At 41.9% G+C, this 26,302-nt stretch overlaps 1 protein-coding gene across 1 annotated transcript in view; it reads right to left on the minus strand.

The window, feature by feature from the left end:
* Positions 1-26,302, minus strand: part of EDIL3 (EGF like repeats and discoidin domains 3) — a 242,611-nt gene that overhangs the window by 49,971 nt on the left and 166,338 nt on the right. Inside the window, exons 7-9 of the mRNA XM_066569157.1 lie at positions 8,565-8,720; positions 7,338-7,482; positions 1,160-1,344 (exon numbers count right to left, since the gene is read on the minus strand). Coding sequence (XP_066425254.1) covers positions 1,160-1,344; positions 7,338-7,482; positions 8,565-8,720 — 486 coding nt within the window. The remainder of the gene's footprint in view (positions 1-1,159; positions 1,345-7,337; positions 7,483-8,564; positions 8,721-26,302) is intronic.

Genomic DNA, 26,302 nt, shown 5'->3' on the forward strand with positions numbered 1-26,302 from the left:
CTGCAACAGCCTGAAAACTTTGAAAATATAAGGATTAACTATGCAGCCCCTTGCCATCTGTAGTTAATTAAAAATACGCTGTCATCCACAGGAGCAAGAACACACAACATGAGATTTCTGTGGAGCCTCTGCACACCCTTGGTTTGACTGATGGGGCTAAAATTTGATGCAACCACCTCTCTTTCCTGTGGAAAAAACATTTTCATCTGCTTCTTCACCATAAAAGACAGCAATAAAGTGTTCATCCTCTCCACAAGTTACTAACTGCTCTTCCAACATGCTGCTCTAAAAGAATTTCAGCAGATTCTAGGATCTCCAGCTATTCCAAAGTTAAATAGATAGGGCAATTTCTCCTTCTTTTTATGGAAAGTGTATAAACTTGGGAAAAAAAAAACCCCAGTAATCATATTCCTAACTTGCTTAGCAGCTGTAGGCAAAAAAGGCTAATATGTCATAATTTGTATGTGGAGAGATTGCAGGGGGTTAGTAGCCATGTCTGGTGCTATTGAGGCTGCCCACTGAGAGCTGCACTGCAAAGTGGCAGCTGACTGAAAACACTGCTATTTTCAACAGTTCAAAAAATGTAAATGTGTCAGTGGCTGGTCAAACAAGCTCCCACACTGGTGATTTATTGAAATCCCTCACATTAGTGAGTTGTACGAATCACTCCTGGGCTGAAAACAACCCCTGTGCACAGGTTTATAATGGATTCAGGGGCTGAATCAATCTTGCTGCCTCCAGAAGGTAATTTTGGGCAGCCTCAATTAGACAAAGATAATTTCTACGCACGGGATTCGCTAAGGTGCACAGAGCTGGCAGTAAATATGCTTTTCCAGGGAGCCTTGGAAGGATAGAGGGGAGGAAAATAAACTCATCTCTCCCAACAAATGAGGGGATTTCAGTGAATCACATCTGCAACCACCATTTTTGTTCATTAACAAAGGAAAACTGGGGCTTGTAGAGGCATCCCCTAGTATATTCTCCTGCATCTGTGACAACAAAAACATGAAGATATGTTGGGCTTTCAGAGCTCGTGGCAGAGTAAGGAGGGCTAAGCCAGAAACAGAAGAATTTGGATATAAAACTGAACCAGAGGAGCATCTCCATGCCTGAAACACAAAGAAGACAAACAACTGGGAAAATCCACATGAAAATTTACCTGCAACCACTGTGACTGGTCATTGTGTCCAGAGGTCCAGGCATTAACTTTGCCTTGCTTGTCCAGCCGGGCTTTCCTGGGCTCCCAGGCGAACATGTCCATGTTGAGGGTACGGAAAACGCTGGAGGCAGTGATCTGGAAATCCTGGATGTGTCCCGATTTCATCCCCAGGGGCTCAGAGCAACCTGGAAGAGCAGGGCAAGATCAGTGGCGCTACCTGCTTATCTCTGTCAGGGGTTTAGGTTTTTTTGTTATGGCAGAGGAAACCTGCAATACTTGAAGAAAAAGATGTAATCAAGGCTATTGTTGAAGACACTCGAAAACAAATAAATGAAAAATAGTCAATTTCAGGCACTTTGTTTCAACAATTTCTTGGGTGAGTCAAAATCAAGATAGAGAATTCAACATATTTTATCCTGGCATAAATTTATGAAGCGAAACAAAATGAAAAGATGACTTTTGTCTGTGCTTATCTTATTTTTATTTTCCTCTCCCACAGGAAAATACTGTTTTCCCTGTTCTGTTTGATTTTCCTTATGCTTTTATGCCACCTCACAACCACCATGTGTTTGCTTACTGAACAAACATTTTTTTCTTAAAAACCAGTGCTGCAGTAAAATGTTAAAAAGCACTGAGCTCTTTTACACTTCTGAATTATTTGACATCTAGGTAAAAATCCAGAAAGCCCAAAATCCCACTGAAGGAGGGAGAGCCCACAGAAAAACGATTGTGGAGGGAGGATAGTAGGAGGATATCACTTAGGAGAAATCAATAGTTAATGCCTTATTTGTTTGTGGACATCCCACACCATTGAGTTATTTTGCTGTAGAAAAGATAGACCTTGGGCTTCTCCCTTCTCTGTTCTGTGTGAAAAAAAAGATAAAAATAAAAATTGATAAGTGGCTTTGTGTTCCTCTGTCTTGCTGCTGTGTGCTAAGAATGTGGAAGGTGCATTTGGATGCAGAGGAGGGAGGAAACAAGATGAGGCAGCACTGAAACAGCAGGACTGGAAACCAGAGAAGGCAGATGAGCTGCATGGTTCTAAGATTTAAACAAAGAAATCAGAAAAAGAAAGGCAAATGGCTGAGAGAGAGAAGGCTGCTAAGAGGACAGGAAAGGTGGATGCATGGCTGCAGGAGTGGAGTGACAGTTGATAATTGGGGCAAAGTGAAAGATGGAAAAGATGGAGATGGGAACATAAAAAAATAAGGTGTTTTCTCATTTCCTTCCTGTCTCAGCAGTCAAAAACCCGCATATGTGCAGTTATATTATTAACAACATGAACTTTAATGCAGCATCTCCTGTATTTAAAATTTGAATATTGACATACTTCATGTTAAATTAAGAAAAAAACAAAAAATAAAAAACAAAACCCAAACAAACAAATGGAAAGCCAAAAGAAAATAGAGCTAACTTTTGAAAAAAAAACAAAACCCAATCTTACATAACTGATTCTCAGTGCACAAATGGAAATGGCACACCCTTGTCTGTGGAATGGACTCATTCAAAAACACAACAAAACAATTTTCCTGGGAGTGGGAGGAAGCAATTGGTAATAGAAATAAGAGAGACTAATCTGCTGCTTTGGAGAGGGACTTTGCTTATTATTAAATTCTGAAGTATCACTCCAGGATCACAAGGACTGTCAGCAAGAATGTTTCATCCGAGGAATGCTAAGGAGGCTCCTGTCACAAAACCATGGGTTGTCAAAGCTGTGACTCAGTGCTGGCCCAATCCATCAAAACCAGTTCTATCTTTTCTGGGTATTATTATTGATTTATGAAGCAACAGCTGTGCCTGCCTGTGTGCCTGTGCATGCGTGCATGAATTAATGGGATTTTACACTCGCCTGCCTTCTCTGTGGCCCCAAAGGGGGTGGGAAGGCAGTTGTTAAAGGCAACGGGAGAAAGTGAGAAGAACAGTGAGAATCTGAAGAGGCAAACGTGGTGCACACAGGTGTCAGGATGTCTTGGTGCTGTGTCACAGAGAGCAGCAGCTTCCCAGCCCCTGCCACAGGAGATTGTGGCTGTTTGGATGACAGAGACATAACCCACAGCACAAAGGACGGGGTCATCAAACCAGCACAGGGCTTTGTGTCATCCCTCACAGGTGTGCGTTTATAACAATGCTTCCGTCTCCCTGAAACATCTCCTCTTCACTGCACTGTACCTTTAAACTTGCTTTTCAATGTCCCTATGAGAGGATTCAATTCCCATTTTTCTTTTTTGAAATCTGTTGAAGTTGGAGATAGCTGATGCAGAAACATGGCTACATCCAGTGGAGCATCTTAGGCTGGAGTGTTTGAGATGCTTTGGATGCCTCCATCTGTGATAAATTATACCTGATACCTCTGTATGTTTAAATCTAACCAGGTATAAGTTTGCAGGTCCTATTTGGTCTAGGATGGAATGGGAGAAAGGAAATAATGAGAAAGAGTGGGAATTAGCACCTGAAAATTGGAGGCATAAACACAAAGGCTTTTCTCTGTTGACTCTTCAGAGGGCAGAATCTTTTACTTTTCAGTCTGCATCCATGCTATGCCCCTCATCTACCTCTTCATTTGAAAAAGCTCAAACCCTCAAAGGAAATATTCAATATCCAATGTAGCAAAGGCAAACCCACAAATGGATCTGCATGCAACAGTCTGCATGAATCTTGTTCTTGGAAAAAGATTTGTGCAGTGTTGGCAAAAGCAATGTATGTCAATTATTTGAGGGCAAAGGTAATTTTGTTTTGATTTATACTGTGATATTTTTTGTTTTTAATAATTGAGATATTTAAAAATTTTTCATCATATTTTTGAATCATAGAATGGTTTGGGTTGATAGGGACCTTAAGATCATCTAGCTGCAAATCTAATTCCAACTCCTTTCCATGGGCAGGGACACATTTCATTAAACCTTAATGCTTTAAAGCCCTGTCCAACCTGGCCTATAAATAACAAATATAGAATTCCTTTCCAGATTATAGAGTTCTGAGGACAAATGAGGAAAGGGTAACCTATCTTTAACTGTAGCTTTGATAAAGTCCCCCTGTGTGTCACTTTTGTGTGAATAGTGCCTACAGGGACTGCTAGTGATGCCTCAGGTTTTAGCTTTGATATTTTTTGGATTCTGTGCTGCTTTATTGGGTAGGTCTGAGCTTCATATGAGGGGATGCTGAGCTCTGTGCACAGGGCAGGGAGACAAAACAATTCCTGCTCCAGCTGGGCACCAAGGACAAATGATCCAAATCTCAGCCCCAGAGCACAAACACTGTGGGCTGGAGAGAGAAAAACAAGCAGGGTGGGACTGCAGGGGCTAAAGCTGGAATGGGACAATGAACTGCAAGATGCAAATGGAGCAGAACTGATCCCAGGGACAGAGCCCGTGCCCGGCCGTGCATTTTGGGGCCATTTTGGTTCATCTTGGGTGCAGCCCTGGCTGGGCTCTTGTGCTGCCCAAGGTGCATCCATGGAGGAGACCCTTTGAATAAATCCCTGCTTTATTCTTTAGCTCTGTCCAGCCTCTGTTCCAGCTCAGCCTGCACAGGGCATCATTAGGATAAAGAAATAGCTACCAGGGAACAGCATGCCTGAAGGAGATGAAAATTACCCACTCAGGAGCTTTCTCTGAGGGGGTCCCATGGGGATGTTTAGGTTCTGGGGGCCAACATCCCTCGGCAAGAGCTGAGAAACCCCAAACACCAAGAGCTGGCTGAACTGGTGCACAGAGGAACCAGCAAATGTGACTGTGAGCAGGGGCTGCCTGCAGGAAGGCAGATGCTGGAGTGCTAGAGTGAGTTCCATGAGTGAGTGACACTGTTGTGTGAGCACTGATCTGCTGTTAAAAACAACAGCTTGATGCTGCTATTAATAACAGCCTAATGAATAGAGGCATTCTAACAAGCAGTAGCTGTGATCTGCTTCTCCCCTCACATCAATACTCTGTGGAGGGAAGGCAGGGCAGGACACAGAGTTGTGCAAAACACAAGCAAGGCAGGAACACAGGGCCATGAAAATTAATGCCTAATTTATTGAGGGTTGGCTCCACTAGCATTGATGCTGACTGTGGGTCCTGGTAAGTAAAGCTATTTATGAGACTAAAGCAGATTGCATTGAACATTTTGCTGGAGTTTGTCCTAAGAGGTCAGCTTTTATGATGATCCAATGCTGCAAGTCTCCCTCTGTTTATCACTCACTCTCTTCTTTCTCACCAGGCAATGTTAGAGAAGGCAGACCCCTCAAATTGCCTTTCCACCCAAGGCAGACCACCTGGAATTAAGAGTGAATTAGTCTGTGTAATTACACCTTTCCTTCAGTAAGGTTGAAATTGCTCTGCTGAGCCTCAGCTGTCCACAGTTTTAAGAGATGATGACCTTGACACTGTTAGGAGACCACTGAAATTAATTCACTTCACTAGCTTTTGCAGTTCTTTGAGCAAAACAATTCCTAGTTGTTCTGGCAAGGACTTACTCTAAATTGTGGTTCCAGAAGTGGAAGACATAAAAAAAAAAATCTAATAGAACAAAGAAGCTAGACAGGATTTTCTATTTACTCTTAAACCTATCTATATTGGAAAAGGGCTACACCAAGATTAATGCATTAACTTTTCATTTCTGAATCTGGTTTTGACTGAGAATTGTTTAACTCCAGCTGTTTTGATGTATCACTCATGAGCTGAATGACTATTGTTAGTAGAGTAAAGAGGCAGCCACATAAAAATCACTCCTAAATGAATCAGTGGGGTGCTCCCACCAGTAAAAAGGTTTATCTCTTGGAAAAGGATAAAACATTACATGCTTTTTTGAATTTGTAAGGGAACACAGTTCTTGCAGAAGGTGGCTAGAGGTCAGGCTTTACATTTCAGAGCTTTAATAAGAATCTGAGGGAAGGTTTATATTGGGTCCACTTTTTCATTTACTTTTTGCTACAAGATGCTATCTCTGCTTCTGCTAAACCCAGAAAACAAATCCAAACTGAAATCTTGATTAAAGCAGCCCAACCAAGCTGTGTCTTATTGGACTGGTCCTCAAAAGCAGGGGAAGCAGGCTTATCCCCCTGAGGATGTCACACAGCACAGGGGTGGTGTCACCTCACAGCCACAGGAGAAATTTCCCACATCAGGTGTGACAATTGTTGCTGCCAAGGGTCCCTAGCAGCTCTGGGGCTCAGGAACAATTTTCAGGCCTTGGGTGAGGCTCCCTGCCTTGTAGTCTGCTCAGGGTGGTACATTACGAGTCCACATAGCCATCAATGCATGTTAAAACTGCTAAATGACCATCCCTGGAGGTGTCCAAGGACTGGATGTGGCACTCAGTGCTTTTGGGCTGGGTGACAAGGTGGGGATCTCTCACAGGCTGGACCTGATGATCTCAGAGCTCTTCTCCAGCCTCATTGCTTCTGTGATTCCTGTGACCAACTGGAGATTAACCCACACAGGAAAAAAATTATGAAGTGTTAATGGGTTAATACCACACAGCCTTGTTGGGACACATTCCTGTCCCACTGCAAGTGGCCATCATCACTCAGCTGAGCCAAGTGCAGCGCTGCTGAGGGCACACCCTGAGTGCTGTCTCCAGTTCTGGGCCCCCAAATTTAGGAAGGACATTGAGACACTGGAGCATGTCCAGAGGAGGCAATGAGGCCTCCTCTGGTGGGGCTGGGAACACAAACCCTGTGAGGAACCACTGAAGGAGCTGGGGGTGCTCAGCCTGGGGAAAAGGAGACTCAGAGGTGACCTTATCACTCTCTACAACCCCCTGAAAGGTGCCTGTGCTCAGCTGGGGCTGGGCTCTTTCTCCAGCAGCACTGACACAACCAGAGCACACAGCCTCAAGCTACACCAAGGGAAATACAGGTTGGATATCAAGGAAAAGTGTTTTCCAGAAAGGCTGATAAAATTCTGGAATGTTCTGCCCGGGCAGGTGGTGGAGTCCCCATCCCTGGGTGTGTTTAACAAAGCCTGGATGTGGCACTGGGGGCCAGGGTTTGATTGAGGTGTTGGGGCTGGGTTGGACTCAATGGTCCTGAAGGTCTCTTCCAAGCTGGTCATTCTGTGATTTTACAAGTTAGCTGAAGAGGATAAAAGCAACTGGACAAACTCAGGCTGGCCAAGCGCATCTGGCGGCGGGGACAAAGCGCGCGCGGTGGGGAGCGGCTGGAGGGGATGGAGGGGATGGAGGGCTGTGGAGATCCCACCTGTGAGCTCGCAGCCAAGCAGCTCCATCCTGAGGGTGCAGTGCCTCCTGCACACCTGGGGGTACAGCCGGACGTACTGGGCCTTGATGGGCGGCGTGAAGGAGTTGGCGTACGGGGTGTTGTTGTCCACGTTCCCACGGAACACCTGCGGGGAGGCAACGTTTGCAGCAGCAAAAAAAAAAAAAAATGTGTCAGGAGGAGGGTCCCTGGAGTGCCAGTGAGTTCCCTTGTCTCAAAAGCACCTGAATTGTTCTGTCTGTGAGAGGTTTTCCCCAAACTGCAGCTGGTTCAGCGCAGCCAGTGCCTGACACAAGTTTTCCCGGCAGAATGTCCTGCTGTGCCGCATTGTGATGGGTTTGCCACGTGGGCCAAACCAGGGTCTCTGTCTTGTCCCTCTCAGAAATTGAAGCTCCTAATGCAACTAAATTATGCCTTCTTTTCTTGATTAATATATGAAATAGTTGCAGTTCAATTAAGCCTGCAATTATTTTCTCTGATTGACGTTTATTTTTTTCCCCCCTGGTTCCAGAATTCCCACTGAAGTGCGCTGTAACCCTCCCGTTGATCACAGAGGGGACAAATTAAACCCATCAGCATTTTTCTATTCACCCCTGCCTCTAGCCAGACATCCCTGTGCTGCGTTTCTCCCCTTCATTATGCCCCTCTTCACACAAAATCCTTATTTCCTAACAGAGAAACTGCATCTAATGCAAGACATTTTGCCTTCTATGCAAACTTACACAGCAAAAGGTTTTTTTCCCTGCTCTGTGTGCACAGCTCCATCAAAAATAAGTGGTAACTATAAACTGTAAACACACACACCCCGCTGGATGATACTGTTTGTGCAGTACAGAGATTAGCATTGATGAATGGGCTCTGTGTTTCCAAGGGTTAAAGCTAATCTGCCAATGCAATAAAACGAAATTGAAAACAGAGCAATGAGTAATTACTGGTAAACTAATTAATATGAAAATCAGTTAAGTGTAATAAACAGGATTATTCTAGCTTGGGGAAATAGTATTTATGCAACCATCAATTAAAGTATAAGAAATTCTTAGCAGAGAGAGATGCAAATTTGTTGATTTTTTTTTTCTCCCACAGAAAAATGATAACAGTGAAACCTATATCATACTGCCAGGCAATTAGGCTTAAATACCCAAGACATCTCATACTTCTGAAGGCTGCTAAACCATGAGATGCTTTCAGTAACAGATGACTTTATCTTACCATGTCTTCCTTTGTGCCTTTTACTTTGTACATTGTCCATGACTTCCCATCATTACTGTAGGCAATTTTGTAAGATTTTACGTATTCTGGACTTCCAATCCTCTTGGCACCTTGGGTTATAACTCCAGTGACTCGCATCTTCTTCTGCAGGTTTATCTGAAATAACAGCACACTGTTAATCTGACGGACACAATCCTTGATTCCTTTAATTCCCTCTTTTTTTTTTTCCTAAATGAAAGGAAAAGAAACATAGCTGTAGCATTTAAATGACTGTTTTTATATTTGCATTAATTCTTTTGATCTTTCATGGATTTCATGTGCAAATGTATAAAGCAAATGAATGAAAAAATTGAACCAAAAGCTTGAACTATGCTTATTTCCTGTATGTGTGCACATTTATTATGGATATACAGAATATTACTGGGATATTGCTTGGCATATAGGGTTACTCCTACATATTTCATGCCTAAAAGGGAAATGAAACAGGGTGATAATTTACCAAAAGCTATATCTTCTGTTCTGTTAGAAGCCAATTTGCAATACCATACAACAGGCCCTCAGTTAGCACCAAGTAAAACTTCCATGTGAAACTAAAACTACATGGAAGTTCTGACAGCAAAGAAATTAGGCTTTTTCTTGACTCTCATTGAAAATTCATATTCCTAGTGATCAAGGCTGAAATGCTAATGGTAAAGCAGTCAATACCAAAATATCAATCAGTGGATGTGAACACTCCTTGTGTGCTTGTCTGAGCTGAACACAACTCCTTGAAGTACAAAATGAAGATTTGTTCGGAGTGGACAAATTCAGCATCACTCCAGCAGCCTTAATTCTGCCTGCTTTACTCACCTGTGGCACGGGAGCAACTAACTCAGGGTGAGATACTCAAACCCAAGGGTGTCAGACTCAGTCTGCGGCAGCTCCGCCGCCTCCCTCTCAGCTGAAATCTGTGACTTTTGCACCAAATGAAGCTCAGCAAAGAGCTGCCACACCGTGAGGGCTGTGTGAAGGTGCAGGCAGTGCAAAGAGAGGCGTGGAGGTACTGGAGAGCGAGCAACTGGGACAGGGCGAGTAATACATTGCACTGCATTAGCGCTTGTCCCCTCAAAAATGAGTTTTGTCTTTGCTCCCCAGCGGCTGGAGCTGACCCAGGGCAGTCCCCACTGTTTGGAGCAGCAGTCCCAGCACAGGTGTGGGAGGACTCAGAGGCAGATCTGCTGTCCAAATACCTTAATTGCTTTATTGTTTGCATTGTGGCCTCAAGACTTTCTCCCCCTTGGTAATAAAATCTAACCTCTGTGAAGGATGTAGGATGATCAGGCTTTGGTGTTTTAAGATCTCTCTGTGTGCACAATAGGAAACCTCTGGTTTCTTTGTCCAAACTGTAGAATTTTGTGGTTTCTTCTGGGATTTTTTTTTTTTTTTAATGAGTCTAGCTATTTTTGTGCTACTTTTTTGGAATAGTTGGCTTTTGGTGTAGTTTTACCATAGTTCTCCCTATGGAGAAAGAAATTATTAAACACCCACAAACTTTGGATTAACAATGTGTGTTTTTGAGGTTTAGACCCATTGAGAGAGGAGAAGCCTCTACAAAATCACCAGATTTTCTACAGGATCTTCCCCACAAATACCAGGAAAACTCAGGAATATGTGCAATTCCAGTGGGGAGAATGGACTCACAAGAGGAATTCAGACAGGTAAAAATTAGAAAAGATTCATTACTTTTTTCAACCTTGGAAAACTTATTTTCCCCAATTCCTGGTCCCCCAGAGGGGAAAACAAAATAAAATAAATAAATGCAACATAAGAAATAAAACCAGGCTGCCCTGTTATATTTGTAAAAGGACAGCTCTAGAGACTACCATTAGTCCAATAACTACATTAAAAATGTAGGTAACATGGAATAGTATCCAGTTAAAGATTTATGTAAGTCTCTTATGAGTAGTTCATTCTCTATGTGGAATTTCAGAATATTAATTAACAGGCAAGTAAACCAATTTTCCATGTATTTACAAAATTGCTAATAATGAAGTGAATACCATCTGCAAAACTAAATTAGAAAGCACAGGGAAACAGAAACCAGACATTGATTATTTGCTGACTGGTAGCATCTTCACATTTCACTTCATGGGAAGAGGAAGGTATAATGCAACACTAAACAAATTTTGTTTGATCCAGTGATGCAGATAACTAGTATTTTTTAAGCTTAATCACCAATTTTTCAATTTCCAGGTAATAATCTTTGGGGTTTTGGATGAGAATTTATGGGGATTTTATTTCCCTGTTTACTCTCAAAGAATAATTTCTAATGAAACCATGGCATTAAACACTGGATGTCCTATTCCTATTTGCAGAATCTTTCCTTTTAGAGGATTTCTTGATCACTGTCCATCATTCGAGTCACAAACTGAGCTTTATTTTTAAGCAGTATTGAACTTGATGCAACATAAGAAATAAAACCAGGCTGCCTTATTTCCCAAGCTCTACACATCCTGTCAATGTTTGCAGAAAAATCCCAATGAAGTGGGGAAAAAAATTCTTTCAAATGCCCATGGCTTGTTTATATAGAAATCCCTCCTGGGCTAATGCCATGCTTTTCAGTGAATATGGATACATCAGGAATTAATTTTCTCTTTAGTCTCTTTGGGTTCTTTAATGTGTTTTAAATTTTTCAAGTTCAAACTCAGCAAAAATTGAAAATACTGCAACTTAGCAATGGCTGTAACAAAGCAGGGTCCAAACTTTTTCCTATTTAATATACTTCAGTAGGAAGCTCTGAAGAAATGGGAACTACATCCTCTATCACTAAAAGCTTTTTCAAATGTGTTTTTCTGTGGCAACTGTGAGGGAAAAACAGCTCAGGAAGCTCTGTTTTTTGGATTAAAATCCACAAAGGACAGAAAATTATACATTTTAATTACACGTGTGATGATGTTCTAAAACAAAGAGGTGAAAGTCACCAGGATAGGAGCAAAAGAATTATATATCTTTTTTATAAAGGTAATGGATTTACTTCTTAAGGATCCCTTATCATTACCCAGATGAACTGGAAGAAAGCAAGGATGAAAGAAGATCAATAGTGTTTTGAGAGATTTATCTCAGTAATTTAAGTAATAAGGCACGGTAAAGGCCTTGCAAGAAGAAGATGCAGGCATAGACATTTGAGAAATCTACTTACAGAAAGAAAGAAAGAAAGAAAGAAAAGAAAAGAAAAGAAAGAAAGAAAGAAAGAAAGAAAGAAAGAAAGAAAGAAAGAAAGAAAGAAAGAAAGAAAGAAAGAAAGAAAGAAAGAAAGAAAGAAAGAAAGAAAGAAAGAGAAAGAAAGAAAGAAAGAAAGAAAGAGAAAGAAAGAAAGAAAGAAAGAAAGAAAGAAAGAAAGAAAGAAAGAAAGAAAGAAAGAAAGAAAGAAAGAAAGAGAAAGAAAGAAAGAAAGAAAGAAAGAAAGAAAGAAAGAAAGAAAGAAAGACAGAAAGAAAGAAAGAAAGAAAGAAAGAAAGAGAAAGAAAGAAAGAAAGAAAGAAAGAAAGAAAGAAAGAAAGAAAGAAAGAAAGAAAGAAAGAAAGAAAGAGAAAGAAAGAAAGAAAGAAAGAAAGAAAGAAAGAGAAAGAAAGAAAGAAAGAAAGAAAGAAAGAAAGAAAGAAAGAAAGAAAGAAAGAAAGAAGAAAGAAAGAAAGAAAGAAAGAAAGAAAGAAAGAAAGAAAGAAAGAAAGACAGAAAGAAAGAAAGAAAGAAAGAAAGAAAGAAAGAAAGAAAGAAAGAAAGAAAGAAAGAAAGAAAGAAAGAAAGAAAGAAAGAAAGAAAGAAAGAAAGAAAGAAAGAAAGAAAGAATCAGTTTTACCATTTTAACATTTACCATTTAAATTTATTTTAGGAGCAATGGATTCAGACTTGACACTTGACCTCTGCTCAAGGGCCTGCATTCAGCAGCCCCTCAGAGGGGTCTCCTGCATCCAGTGACTTCCATGGGATTTGACTCACCCCGGATATGCTAGGGATTTGGCTGCAGTCCAAGCACACCCTGTGCCCTAAAACCTTATGGCACAAAGAACTTTATGAAACTCAGATAAGGTTCTGCTTGACACCTGCAAGCTGTGGAATCTGCTCTGATGGCCTTTGCATGTCAATGAGGAGGATTTCTGGGACTGGAATGAGTGATGAACACGGAGTTGTTCAGGTAAAACTGTGTGTAAAACGAAGCCAGTAGTCAGATTCCAATGTACTTAAATCTGACTCTACAAGAAGTGGATTATGCCACCACATGGGGTGCAAAGTCACTGTGCTGGCGTGGAGGAAAGCACAGGGAGAGCGCAGGCATGGAGCCAGCTCAATTTATGTGAGTTCAGGGACTGTGGCAAGAAACACCACCTCAGGTCCTCTGCTGGGTACACAATTGCATGTTGAATTCATCCATGTAGCCAAAACAAATCAAATAAAAGCACTTGAGGCAGATACCCTCTAGAGCAGTGTATGACCGAGAGCTGGGGAATAAAATCAACTCCTTTAGTGTAAGAAGTCCCTGAAATTCCTTTTAATCTTATTTGTTTCAACCACTGAAGTCCTGCCAACTGCATGATTACACAGAGCACGCTGATGGTCACAGCAGGTTACAGAGTCATGGCCTTTCTCCACAGGAGGGGAAAAAGGGACCAGGCTGCCGTGCTCACTGCTCTCAGCACTGGTCCTGCAGGAGTGATTATCCAGTAAACAATTTTCACTAATGCTCTGGACTCCAGTGATTCATTCCAATCTGTTTGGAGATGCTAAATTGTTGTCTACACCGAGGAAGACATACCCAATCAAGATTTAACTGGCACCTGGAAAAAATCCATATTGCAAAGGAAATAAACAAGGAGGACTTTTTCTATAAGAGAAAGTGGTAATATGAACAAGGTAAGTTTAGGAGCTCCTGTTGATTGTACAGTGCACCATTTTCAGAGGCAATTCAGAACCAGTCCTGCAAATCTGCATGGTGTGTGTGCTGTTCCACTGGTAGCTGTGAGTTAATGCAGGAGCTTGTTTTTCATGAGCAAGTCCAAAGGGCTCCACAAAACAAAGGCCATCAGTAACTTCTCAGCATGGTTTACAAACCTTAGAACCGTAGGAAAAAAAAGAAAATTACATTCAGAATCGTAATGTGTAAATGTAACAGAACAGCAGGAACTGGGACAGCTCCAGTGGAAGGTGCTCCTCTTACAATTTATGATCAAATGCTAGCATATTCACTTTGCAGAAGCTATAAAATGGGCAAAAAGATTAAAAAAACCACCCAGCTGCATCCATCTTATCTACATTATTGCAGGCAGGAAAGGAGAAGAGGGATGAGAAGACAGAGTGACTTTAGGAAGACCCCTGCGTGATGCTCCTGGACAGAATCCATAGCCATATTCCCCTCATTTGTTATCTCACTGCTAGCAAGAACACTACTAACATTTCCTGCAGAACAGCCTTGTCTGAAGTGTTCCTCCAGAGCAAGCTTTCCAGAAATGCTCACATTAAAGCCTACATGAAACCTTGGGTCTTTGAGACCTTAAATGCAGTTTTAGATTCATAAACAGAAGTGCGTTTTATGGAGAACAAAGGTGTTTACCTGTTTCAGTTATGAGATGGAATAGTGTTGTCATAAATAATTCTTCATCTTTTCTAGCACAAAGTAAATATATCTTTACAGCTACTCACCATTACTCACATAAAAACAGGGTTGAATAAGAGATCAAGGTTATACTGGCATTAAAAGATTTATTACAGCAACCCTTCCCTGCTGATCTCATCAGGTTTTGAAGGATTGAAATTTAATTTTTTTTGTCTCTTCTCTCTTTTTTTTTTTCCCCAAAGTCGTAATTCTGACAAAGCTAGATAGAAAGCACCCAGACAAACATTTTCTGATGAAAAATAGGGATACTAGCCAACAGAAGTGTTTTTTAATAAACCCACGAAACAAACAACCTGACACAATCCCCTCAATACTGGGAAAGTCACCGAGTCTGAAAGCTCCTTCCAGTGCTTCCTTTTCAGTCCCCAAGGTTGTTCCCTCCAGTCTGAACAGGACAAACTGCTGTTTCACCCTGGTGCCAGAGCAGCTGCAGAGCTGGGCTGGTGATGAGGAGCAGGAAGGGCACAGCAGGTCAGTCACTATTAACTTCCCCTTGCAAAGCCTCGCTGGCACCTGCACACGAGGTGCTCATCTGTCTTGCCTGTCTGTGGCTTTTTGATACTCTCCTAATCAGCACTGTCAGCAGAGCTCCCCTGGATTTAGTTCAGGGCATTACTGCAGTCAGCACAGTGGCAGTGATGTGTGTTTTAAGCAGCACGCAGCGAGGATAGGCAGTGATTTATCCGCAGCAGCACCCTTGCTGACACGCTGGAAGGGGGTCTGCCCCACGAAGAAAAAACATGTTTTATTGCAAAATATTCATGTGATAGTGTAAATCGTTGTCCTGCAATAGGCTAGGAGAACAAATGTTTGTTACAGGTTGCTTTGAAAATTGCAATTCCCAGCGTTGTTGTGGGATTGCACTTTGAGGACAGACCAGTTAAACACTCAGGTTGTTTCTGATCCCAGCCTATTTTGCTTCACTTATGTGGATGCAGGTCCAGCAAAGCACCCTCATAACTTTGCTATTACATCCTCTGAAAACTCACCCTCCTGCTGCTTCCAGTCTATCACACCTCCGGGTAAGAACAAACACCTCTCAGGACTTCCCTCTACCCACCTGCATCTCAGCCTCAGCTAACCCTCTAAAAACAAACTCCATCCTCAGTGAGACTTATTCATGTACCTGCTTTAAATTAGACACGCAGAATCAGAGATGCAAATTGGACCAATAATTTAATTTGCCTGTGTGTGAAGAGATCAGAATATAGGTTAGACCCTACTTGTGTGGAAAACATAAATACAAGGATTGTTTGGCCCATGTAATGCTAATGTGGAGGAACATATGTTATGAGAATTATCAAAAAGCATCTACTTCATTTGGCTTTTGTTGAGAACTTTCAGTTTATGCCTCAGAGAGTTTACATAATTAGACAGACTAAAAAACTTGCTTAGTCTGTTCCTTTTTATTATTAAGTCATTATTTTAGTCCCAAAGGTAGGTGTTATGAATGCCATTAACAGGGTTATATGAATTATTCAAACACTGGCATGTTTAGACTGCCATTTCAAGAAGGGGCCAATAATCAATCTCACGTTGTTCAGAGGTTTGCAGCCCTGAAAAATATAATTTTATTTGCAAAGTATTGATCAAATGAGTATTAACTACCTGAAACTCAATGTTACCTAAGAAACACCAAGGTCATTTATTGCTGTTATTAATTTCTTCATATGCTTTGAACTTGTGAAAACTCTTCCTGCCTTTGGAATGTTAATGGCTCTCAGAAAGAACTTCCCCACAATGTCTGGAAGACATCCTGAAGAATCAGCCTAAGCCTATGTAAATAAAAATGTCAGTGAAAATATCTGCATGTATTTCCCCTTGTAAAAGAGCTTTGATCAACAGCTTGTAGATCTGGAAGTTGTGATGTCAGACTCAGGTCAAAACCACACACTTTTCATCCCACGTGAAAACTGTCTTCCTTAGGGAAAAGAAGTGAATTCAAAAAGGTGCAATATTAAAAGCACCGTAAAAAAAAAGAAAAAAACACTCAGGGAAATTTCTGGTTGTGAAATAACTTCAGATATTGAGAGGTATTTTCTCTCACACACTTTCCATCTCTTTTTATGGCACTTTGGCAGATGCAGTCTGGTAAAAACTTTGAAGAAAATTATGATCTTATCTCAAGCCCCCAAAAGGAGAACTGGGAAAAATTCCCACTCTGGCTTCAGTGGGCTTTGTTGAGGTCCTATGCATGTTCCCAGACCAAGAAGTCATGGAATTATAGAGTTTCAAGGTTTGAAAAGACGTCCAATGTACCGATTAAAGGAGTGTTAACCATCTGAAATCTGAGAGCTCTCAGGAGATCACACTTTTCTGAACCTATGAGATCCCTACTGTGAGATCCCATTGCACATTCCCAGAATAAACTTATCTAGTGATAACAGTGCTATCAAATGGTGCACAAGGCGTATTAAGGTATGTATCTTTATCCCCTTGCTTCATGGTCAAGGTAATCCTAATCAATCTTTGGGGATAACCTGTTAGCTGCTGAGACACTGGTTTTGTGGAAAGAGAGAGGGGATGGACACAAGGGGAGTGAAGGGCTAGTGAAGCACACAGGGGGCAGCGGCTGTGTGACTGATGAAAAAAATGCACCACTCAAATGATTTTTGGCCCACAGAGGCTGTTACAGAACACAGAAAGTTGGCTCAAACTATTATTTTTAATTTCTCCTGAACCCTAAGAAATTGGCTATTTGTTGAATCCCAACACCACCCATAAAATATTTTTTATTATTAATTGAAATATTTTTATTATAAGTGAATATTTTTATTATTAATTGAAATTAGGACTCAAAAGTAAAGAAAAAGTTCATATAGAAATGTTAAAAGCTACCCTTTGGTGAGATTTTCCCTATTCTTATGCACATTTTTCCTCAAAATATTTTTCCTTCTACAGAAATATGCAGGCAAAAGATTAGGTTAAAAAAATAAACATTGTTTGGTTTTGTGATAGACAATCTTTGAAAAGTTTCATTGAAACAATCAAGGCTTGAACTATGTCTTTTTATCTTAGCCAGTCATTGAAGAAGAAGGTTCTAAGAGTTCAAGAGTAAAATATGCTCCCATTTTTCAGTTCACAGATTTCGTGTGTGGCTTAAATTGGAAGGTCTTTGAGATGACAAACACATGCCACCTTTCCCAGAGGAGATCAAGGAGGGTGAGTTGACTTCAGCCCTGGTTGTCTGTGGCAGTTCTCATGGTGCTGGTGACTTTCTGTGCTTCCAACAGCCATGGAAGCTGAGGTGAGATAAGCTTGGATTGAGAAATGGGTGAGCAGCAGGTCCATAGGGCTGTAATCAGTGTCATGGGATGTGGCTGGAGATGTGCCACTGCTGGTGTCCCTGAAGGTTCAATACTGGGGCAAATACTTGTTTAACTTGTTCCTCAGTGGCTGGATGAGGTGTCCTCACCAGGTCACTAACCACATATGGCTGGGATGAGAGGCAAAAACCCCTGAGAGGCTTCAGATGCTTTGAAATTGTGAAGCCCTCGAAAGGGACCCTGACAGCTTGCAGAATCAGGCAGGGAATAAATGTCTGTAGTGAATAAGGGAAATGCAGGTCCTGCACCTGGGCAGGAACAGCTCCAGGCAGCAGCACAGGCTGGAGGGGACCTGCTGGGGTGGCTCTGTGAGGAAGGACCTGGGGGTTCTTGTGGGCAATGAGCTGTCCCTGACCATCAGAGCGTCCTGGGGGCAAGGAAGGTCCATGGGATTTGGGGGGACATTGGGAAGAGCATTGCCAGCAGGTCAGGGAGGGGATCCTGCCCCTCAGCTTGGCCCTGTGAGGGCACATCTGCAGTGCAGTGTCCATCTGCTCCTCAGGACAGGAGGACAAGGAGCTCCTGGAGCAGCCCCAGAGGAGGGAAGGGGACAGAGGGGATTCAGGGAAGGCTGAGGGAGCTGGGGCTGCTCAGCCCGGAAAGGAGCCCCAGCTGAGAGGGGCCTCAGCCCTGGCTGTGCCTGGCTGTCCCTGTCTGTCTGTCTTTGTCTATGCCTGGCTGTTCCTTGCTGTCCCTGCGTATGCCTGTGTGTCCCTGTGTCACTGTGTCCCCCTGTCTGTCCCTGTGTGTCCCTGTCTGTGTGTCCCTGTCTGTGTCCTTGTCCATCTCTGTGTGTCCCTGTCTGTCTGTCCCTATGTGTCCCTGGCTGTTCCTGTGTGTCCCTGTCTGTCCTGTCCATCCCTGTCCACCTCTGTTTGTCCATGTATCTGTCTGTTCCTGTGTGTCCCTGGTATCCCTGTCTGTCTGTCCCTGTGTGCAGAGGTCAGAGCAGGCCCAGGCCCTGTCCCAGGCCCAGCCATAGCCCCAGAGCCCCGGGCAGGGCTGATCCCAGCCCAGTCTGTCCCTGTCTGTCTGTCCCTGTGTGTCCCTGTCTGTCCTGTCCATCCCTGTCCATCTCTGTTTGTCCATGTATCTGTCTGTTCCTATGTGTCCCTGGTGTCCCTGTCTGTCCGTCCCTGTGTGCAGAGGTCAGACCAGGCCCAGGCCCAGCCATAGCCCCAGAGCCCTGGCAGGGCTGATCCCAGCCCAGTCTGTCCCTGTCTGTCTGTCCCTGTCCATCCCTGTCTGTCTGTCCCTGAGCATCCCTGTGTGCCCCAGGCCCAGCCATGGCCCCAGAGCCCCGGGCAGGGCCTGAGCTCGGCCCAGTCTGTCCCTGTCTGTCTGTCCCAGTCTGTCTGTCCCTGTCTGTCTGTCCCTGTCTGTTCCTGTCTGTCTGTCCCTGTCTGTCCCAGTCTGTTCCTGTCTGTGTGTCCCTGTCTGTCTGTCCCTGTCCATCCCTGTGTGCCCCAGGCCCAGCCATGGCCCCAGAGCCCCGGGCAGGGCTGATCCCAGCAATTCCCCTCACAGGAGGCAGAGCCAGCCCTGAGCAGAGCCCAGAGGAGCTCTGGGGCTCCTCCCTGGGAACATTCCAGAATTCCCTGGGCACAATGCCCTGGGCTCTGGGCTGGCCCTGCTGGAGCAGGGAGGTGCCACCAGCTGAGCCACTCTGGGCCCTTCCAAGCTGGCCCATCCTGGGATTGTGCACATATGCCTGCATACCACAAAAAAAAATCTTAATATCCTGGCATGTAGTCTTACTTTATCTTAAACTTTGTTCCCTGAACCTTAACTTCATTGAAATAACTTGAAACAACACTTTCCCAGAAGTCAAGTCTAGCAGGACAGTAACAATGAGAGAGGATCATTTGGTTTTCCAGTTTTCAAGCTAATGTTTAGAAGGTAAAAATTATTCATTTGACTATCACACATTAGCATGACATCATCTCACAGATTCGGATGCTGTCATCCCCACAAGGTGACTAGGAGACCCACACACCATTCCATTATGGACCACCACACAGGTGCTGGGACACCTTTTATTTGCTTCTTCCTGATGCAATAAATGATGTGGACACACCTTTGTTCCTTTTGGTGTCACCACTTTCCAAGACTTGACTGCTTTTACTATCAGAGTGGCAAATGGGAAAAAAAAAAAATCTAGTTGGAATGCACAGTGTTGCAGATGCAGGGGATAAATGTGTTTAAAGGTCCTGTTCCTTTAGTCCTTCAGCCACATTAGGTAGAGTAATTAAGGAATTCTGGCATGGGGGCTGACAGAGCATATTATGGATGGTGTTCATAACAGCATCAAACCTCAGTTGCCATGGGGATGCTGACTCTGAATTGGCTGTTTTGTGCACCCAGAACCTCATCCCAAAGTTGTTGGAATGTGTCCGTGCCTGGGATGAAAGCAGGAGGTGTGATGTGGGATCTCAGCACATCGTTCCCGATGTCCAGAGATGCCAGGAGAACCCTTGGGGGGGTCTCGAAAATCCTGGAATGTTGCCAGAAGTGTTTGGTGGCTTGATTTTATCCATCCACAGAAATAACAAGAGTTTGAGGACATGAGAATCACTTTAGAGTGAAGGGTGTAAAAGGGACACATTTAGAGGGTGAAATATAGACGTTAAGGTTTTTGGTACAGGGGGGTTATGGAGACAAGATGGAGGGATCAGGGCGTGTCTCGTCCTTCTTCTTTCTTCTTCTTGTCCTCCATCTCCTGTGGTGATGTTGGCACTTGGGGATTGGTTTATGGTGAAGGTGCACTTGCTAACATGGGTGAAAAGCATTGGGAAATAAAGGTAAATATTATGTACGTAGACTTTAGTATAAAAAGACATGACTGCCCCGTGGGTGGGCAGAGAGTGCCTGTGGTTGCCTTGCAGACCAGACCTCTGTTGGGCAGACAGAAAATTTTGTAGATAAGAAACAATAAACAATCTGAAGATCGAAAAGCTGAAGAGTCCAGACTTGTCCTTTGAATCGCGTGCCACCCAAGAACCACCCTACCCGTGTCGGGGCAGAGACAGACAGCCGGACCCGACAGTGTGACACAAAATGGATACCAAGACATGGGGCAGCAGGGAGTCTGTGGATGATTACACTAAGAAATAGGCTCCCATCCTCCTTGTTTTCTGCTCTGAGTACATAAATTACATTTTTGGCCTGTAAGCTAAATGTTTAGATGCTGAGGGAGGTCTGCAGAGAGCAGACACAGGTATTGAGTTCACTGAAGTCAGTGAATTTATGGCAGGCTTTGGCTAGCAGACAACCTCTTCTAATTCCTGCAGACCAAAGGTCCTGTGTGGCATTGTTTTAATTCAACTGCACTTTCCTTATTAGCTTCTGTTCTCCACAGCCAAGGGCTTTCAGGTACTTACTGCCTCTCACCAATATCCTCCAAGGAAATCCTGCTATGATATTGAGCCAAATTTTGAAATATTGACAATAAAAAGAAGAACTTTAACAACTTTTTAACATTTAACTTAGTGAGTTAAATCTTCCTATGTGGTGCACATCACCTTGCAGGATGACTCTGAGACTGCACTTCATAAAGTTCACCTGACACTGAGATGAGAGCTACATTAAGTGACATAAAACATTTAGTGACAGGTATTTTTGGAAGCCTGTACACCAGTGCTCATGAATGAGGAAATGAACTTTGACAAAATGAATGGTTTCACAGATGGCAGTTTGCTTGGAGCTCTCACCAACAGATGTTTGAGTGAATGTTCTGCAAGGCCTCTGTGTATTTTGGGTTTTATCATTTCATTAGCAAATAGCTATCACCTGGTGTGTACTTGCTCTTTGGAAGCTCTTGATGAGGAAGATGTTAACTTTTTTTTCCCCTTGCCTTTTTTTTTGGAGGAAAAAAATCCCACACAATACTTTTTGGTTTTCTGCTTGCATATAAGAATGATGGAAAGGTTTTTTATACAAATTTTTTTTTTGTATGTCATAGTTGTTATGATTAGCTTTGTGAGATTCATAGTCACAGATTTAATTATGCCAAGGAACTGAAAGTCCCAGAAAGGTGAGGCTGAGCACCAGAGGTGGGATTGAAACCAAAAGTGGTGTGGAGACACTTGTGTAAAAAACAAATTAAGACTCAATTAAAATATAAATTCTACTTATCAGCAATAATATTGGAATATGTTTAGACTTTTATTTTTAAAAGCATTTTCTGTGCTTTTCAAGGAAAAAAAGGACTAAGCAAATTAATTCTAAATAAGACAGGGATCAGGGAAATTTTTTGCCCTGATTCTGTTGGGCTAAGTCCCTTTCCATCACAGGTGATCTTTTTTATTAAAAATATCTGCACTAAAAATGTTTACTCATAGCTTCAAGAAATATAGTGAAGAAATTTTCTTAAAGCTGAGCATAGTTATTAAGGAAGCTAAATTAAAAAGACAAAAAAGTATTATTTACAACAGACATGCTGAAATGGTAAATAAACCGAATGTATTTTACTTTGGACTGGAGTACTAATATATTTAAATTGCCAATCAGAGGTTGGGCACATTTTCCATCAGACTGTTGAATTTCTCATTATTGTGTTTCATCTGAATTTTAGCACATAATTTCAGAAAAGCCATTTGGGGAACAAATTAGAAAAAATTATAGAGTTATAGTTCTCTTTCCATATATTCTAAGTAAGACTTGTAGCTTTTCCATTTTGAAATTATAACTTGACTCTCAAAAATTTATTCCAAACAGAGAAACACATGAAATATACATGGAAAGGGATGAATTCTTTGACGAAGAAACCCCAGATTAATTATTTGTGATCATCTTGTATGCAATAAAAACTAGAAGAAAAAAGCTGAATAATCAGCCTGAACTACCTTTACTTCCCACTCTTTATTCTGCAACCAAAGTGAGCAGTCTACCTGTTTTGTAAATTAATCCTTCAAACCTCCAACTACTCACAATATTAAAATAAATATTTGAATATTTTATTTTAAAAATTTGCAAGCATACCGGTGTCTCTGGAGAAACAGTTTATGCCATTTCAGTGAGAGATAACAAAAATATGGGTTTTATCATTCTGTTGAGTACTTTACACTTATACACAACAGCCCCCAGCAACAGGTCAGATGTTCAAACACATCTCCCATGTAGTGGCATGATGCTCAGAAATTCGTGCATTTTCTCAAAATTCTCCAGGTATAAGCTATGCTGGAATCTGCTCTTGGTGCCTGTGGGTTTTACACTCTGTAAAAACAATTTCCATGTTCAAAAGACCACGAAAGACTTAAAAGTTGTGAATAGGGGAAAAATGAATTAAGAAATATGACGATGGTTTAAACTGAGAGAGGAGAAGGAGTGTAAGGGCACAGGCATGGATTCCTAGGCTGGAATTCACCGGAGAGAAGTAACATTCAGAAACTCCTGCTGGCAGTTTATGTTTTTTGTTAGATAGTAATCCATAGGCAGGATCATATCCATGATTTTGGATTTGGTGGAGGGATAACAGAAACCATAACCCTGCCCATGAGCATACCTATTCTGATTCATACTGCCCTAAAAAGAATAACTAATATAGGAATAGAAAAATACAGGTGCAAGAGATGAGCAGAAATGAAGTGAAATCAGAATGAAACAAACCAATATTTTTTAAAACTGTAAATGCGAAGGGACAGAAGGGAAAAGAGAAGCCACTGTTAAAAAAAAAAAAAAGACTTTACAAAAAAGACTCATTACTGGAACAGTCACTGTGAGCATTTTGGTTATACTTCAGGACCAATTAATGAAAAATAGATGTATGTGATTTTTTTTTGTCATTGTATTTCCAAACCATAAAAGTTAATATCACTAATAAAGTGCTAAGCAGTACACAGGTGCTATTTTATCACAGCCAACCTGTGAGGAGAAACAGAGGTCAGGAGAACTTTAAAAGGCAGATATGACTTACTCAGGCTTTAATTTGCTTCCAAAAACATGGTCAGTGACCCTTTAAATCACAAGCCAATTACAAGCATTGTAGAGCCATTACTAATTACATGCTGAGAGTGTAAATTTAAAATGGCAATTTCAATTTTCAGTTCATTGGGAGAATACAGGAAAATGAAATTGCATACTAATTAGTTCATGTGTATCAGACACCTGAAAGATTAGACAAAAAAAAACTTCTGCACTCATTACAAGTGAGTTACAAGCAGAACACTCAAACCTTTTATTTGCCAGGCTGCATATAAATAAAGAAATTAAATGACAAAGAAAATTGATAATGATGGAACAAGGCAAAAAATAGCTACAGGCTTGTACATAATCATACTTTGAGGGACTTTGCCCATTATACATGGCTTCCTTTAGAATTTATCTAGCATTAGAAGCTCCAAGAGGGGAACAGGAGATTGCTTCAGGTTCAACTGCGCTAAATGTTAATTTGTGTGCCCTAAAAATGGATTTTCTGGCTTTGTAACTTTCCAGTTAATCTCTGCCAAACACTCACACCCTTTTTCAGTGCCTTCTTCTGGACCAGGTGCTTTGTCACTCAGAGCAGCATGGAAAAGGTTCCATGTGCAGGTTGCTCCCATTAGGGTGTGGGGAGAGGCTGACACAACAGAGTAAAAACCCAGGTAGAGGGTTTGACATCTTTTCTCCCATGAGCCAGAAATTTAGCCCAAATCTGACTTTTTGTACCACTCCAGAAACATTTATGGAGCGTCTCCCTGGGCGTTACAGAACCTGTGCAGGAATAAAATGTGGGATTTCTGCTTCTCCTCTCCTCTAACAGTTCCCCCCTACGAGGGTCAGACAGTGTTTGTTTCTTAAAGCTTATTTCATGGCTTAAGAACAAGAAAGTGCTCTGATGTAAAGATCTACTGTGCATAAAGTTTGTGGGTGTCTCCACCTTGCCAGATCTAAAAAGATTTTCTGCAGAATGCCTTCCTCCTACCTCTCATCTCCCTAAAAATGTTTCAGATTTGGTTCCAGGTGTTTTGAAGAGAGAGAAAAGGAAAGAAAGGCCTCTCAAGTCCTCTGCTCTGAAATTACAAATAATATTTTAATTTTGCCCTGAACTGAAAAAAATAGGATTAAAAATAGCACTTGGCAATTTTTGTGAAAACAACAGCCTAAAGTTCGTTTTGCAAGAAAAATGAGAAGAATATAAGAGAATGTTTAAAACACATTAATGTTTAAAACACATTAATTGTATGATGTAAGCTTATCAAAAGTCCTTATACCCTATGGTTGCCAAAGTTACAGAATAACCTGTAAGGGATTGGAATAACCTCCAAAACTCCAAAAAAAAAAAAAAAACCAAATTCTTCAGACCTGTTGCAATGGGCTGAGATTTTTGACATATTTTGTCCACTGGCCCAAGGATGTTCCTTGCATGTAAGAGCAGAGGGAAGATTTCCCAGGGAGCAAAGTCCAAGGGAGTCTGGCAGCTGCCCCCACGGTGCCAAGAACAAATGTGAAAGCATCAGACCATTAAATATCCCCATCCAGTTCTTCTCCTCAAAAAGACATGTCTAGGGGGCCAGTGCTGAATGATTTTGAAATCTTTCTCCAGCTCATTTAATAAAGCCTACACTCTTAACACAGCCCAAAAGCTGACTTTTTCATTATGCATTAAAATTACATTAGCTTTCTACTCCCATGGAAATAATTCTGCTCAGGTCCCTCTGCATGATCCTTTCCAGTTCTTTTCAATGTATAAGTTTTACAGACTTCCTAACACCTCTGATCTTTATGGAGGGAAACTGACTTACAACACATTCAAGGGCCTTTTGTGTTTTCATTCTGCAATAAAAAACAAGCAGTAACACCAGTTTTTTTTTTCAGAGGTGACAAAATCCAGCACTCCCACTGTACCAGTTTCAGAAAACTTCATCAAACAGTGTTTTGTGTCTGCTGCCCATACAAGAAAAATGAGCAGGTAATTAGGAATGCTTCCCCCCCAGATATGTAGGAGCCTCTCAATGACATTAAAGATGGTAGTCAGGGCATAAACATTGATTGTGAACAAATATTAATTCCATGAACACCAAGGTAGCCTCAAGAAGAGTGTGTCTGACACAGCTGAAGGCATTATGGACAGTTCAACTTAATGCTGGCAGATAAAATGCTCAAATATCACAGTTTTGCTAAATCCTGCAGTGGGTTCACTGGAAGGGAAGCATCCTCCTCACACATTGACCATGAGGATCAGTGCAGAAAGTTTTCACAGAAGTATCAAACTCACTAACCCTTATTAACCAACAGCTGAAATTGCCAAAGCTCTTCCCAATTCACATGTCATGAAAACACAACCCAAGCAAAGAGCTACAACAACCCCTAGATAATTTTCTTCATTACAACACTGCTACAGGACTTCATACTCACTGCTTTCACTGAAGTCATTTTTGGGCAGAGAGAAATCCAGTACACAGTGAGGGCGCTGCCATTTGAATAACTCAAGCAATACCATGCTTGAGTGGGATGAGAAAATGTGTATTCTCAGCCCCATGGATGTGTCTGAACTAACAGCTGTTTCAACCTTAATTAAAACAGTTCTTATTACTTCCAGTAGTCCTTAACCTGTGTGCCCAGAGCAGCTCAGCAAAGAGCACCAGCTCTTCCAGCATGCTCTGGCAGTGCCAAAACCACACGTCAAGCCCCTTTAGCACGTGTTAGGATATCTCCAGCAAGAGATAAAGCTGTGGTATGCTTCTAAGGAGCTGACCCCCAAATACAACATATGTGGAAAGCAGCTTTTTTGAAAGGATCCTGCATAAATCTGCTTCCACAGTTTAGAAGCCACAATGGAACAT

This window comes from Molothrus aeneus, chromosome Z (assembly GCF_037042795.1).
Source record: "Molothrus aeneus isolate 106 chromosome Z, BPBGC_Maene_1.0, whole genome shotgun sequence".
Lineage (NCBI taxonomy): Eukaryota > Metazoa > Chordata > Aves > Passeriformes > Icteridae > Molothrus > Molothrus aeneus.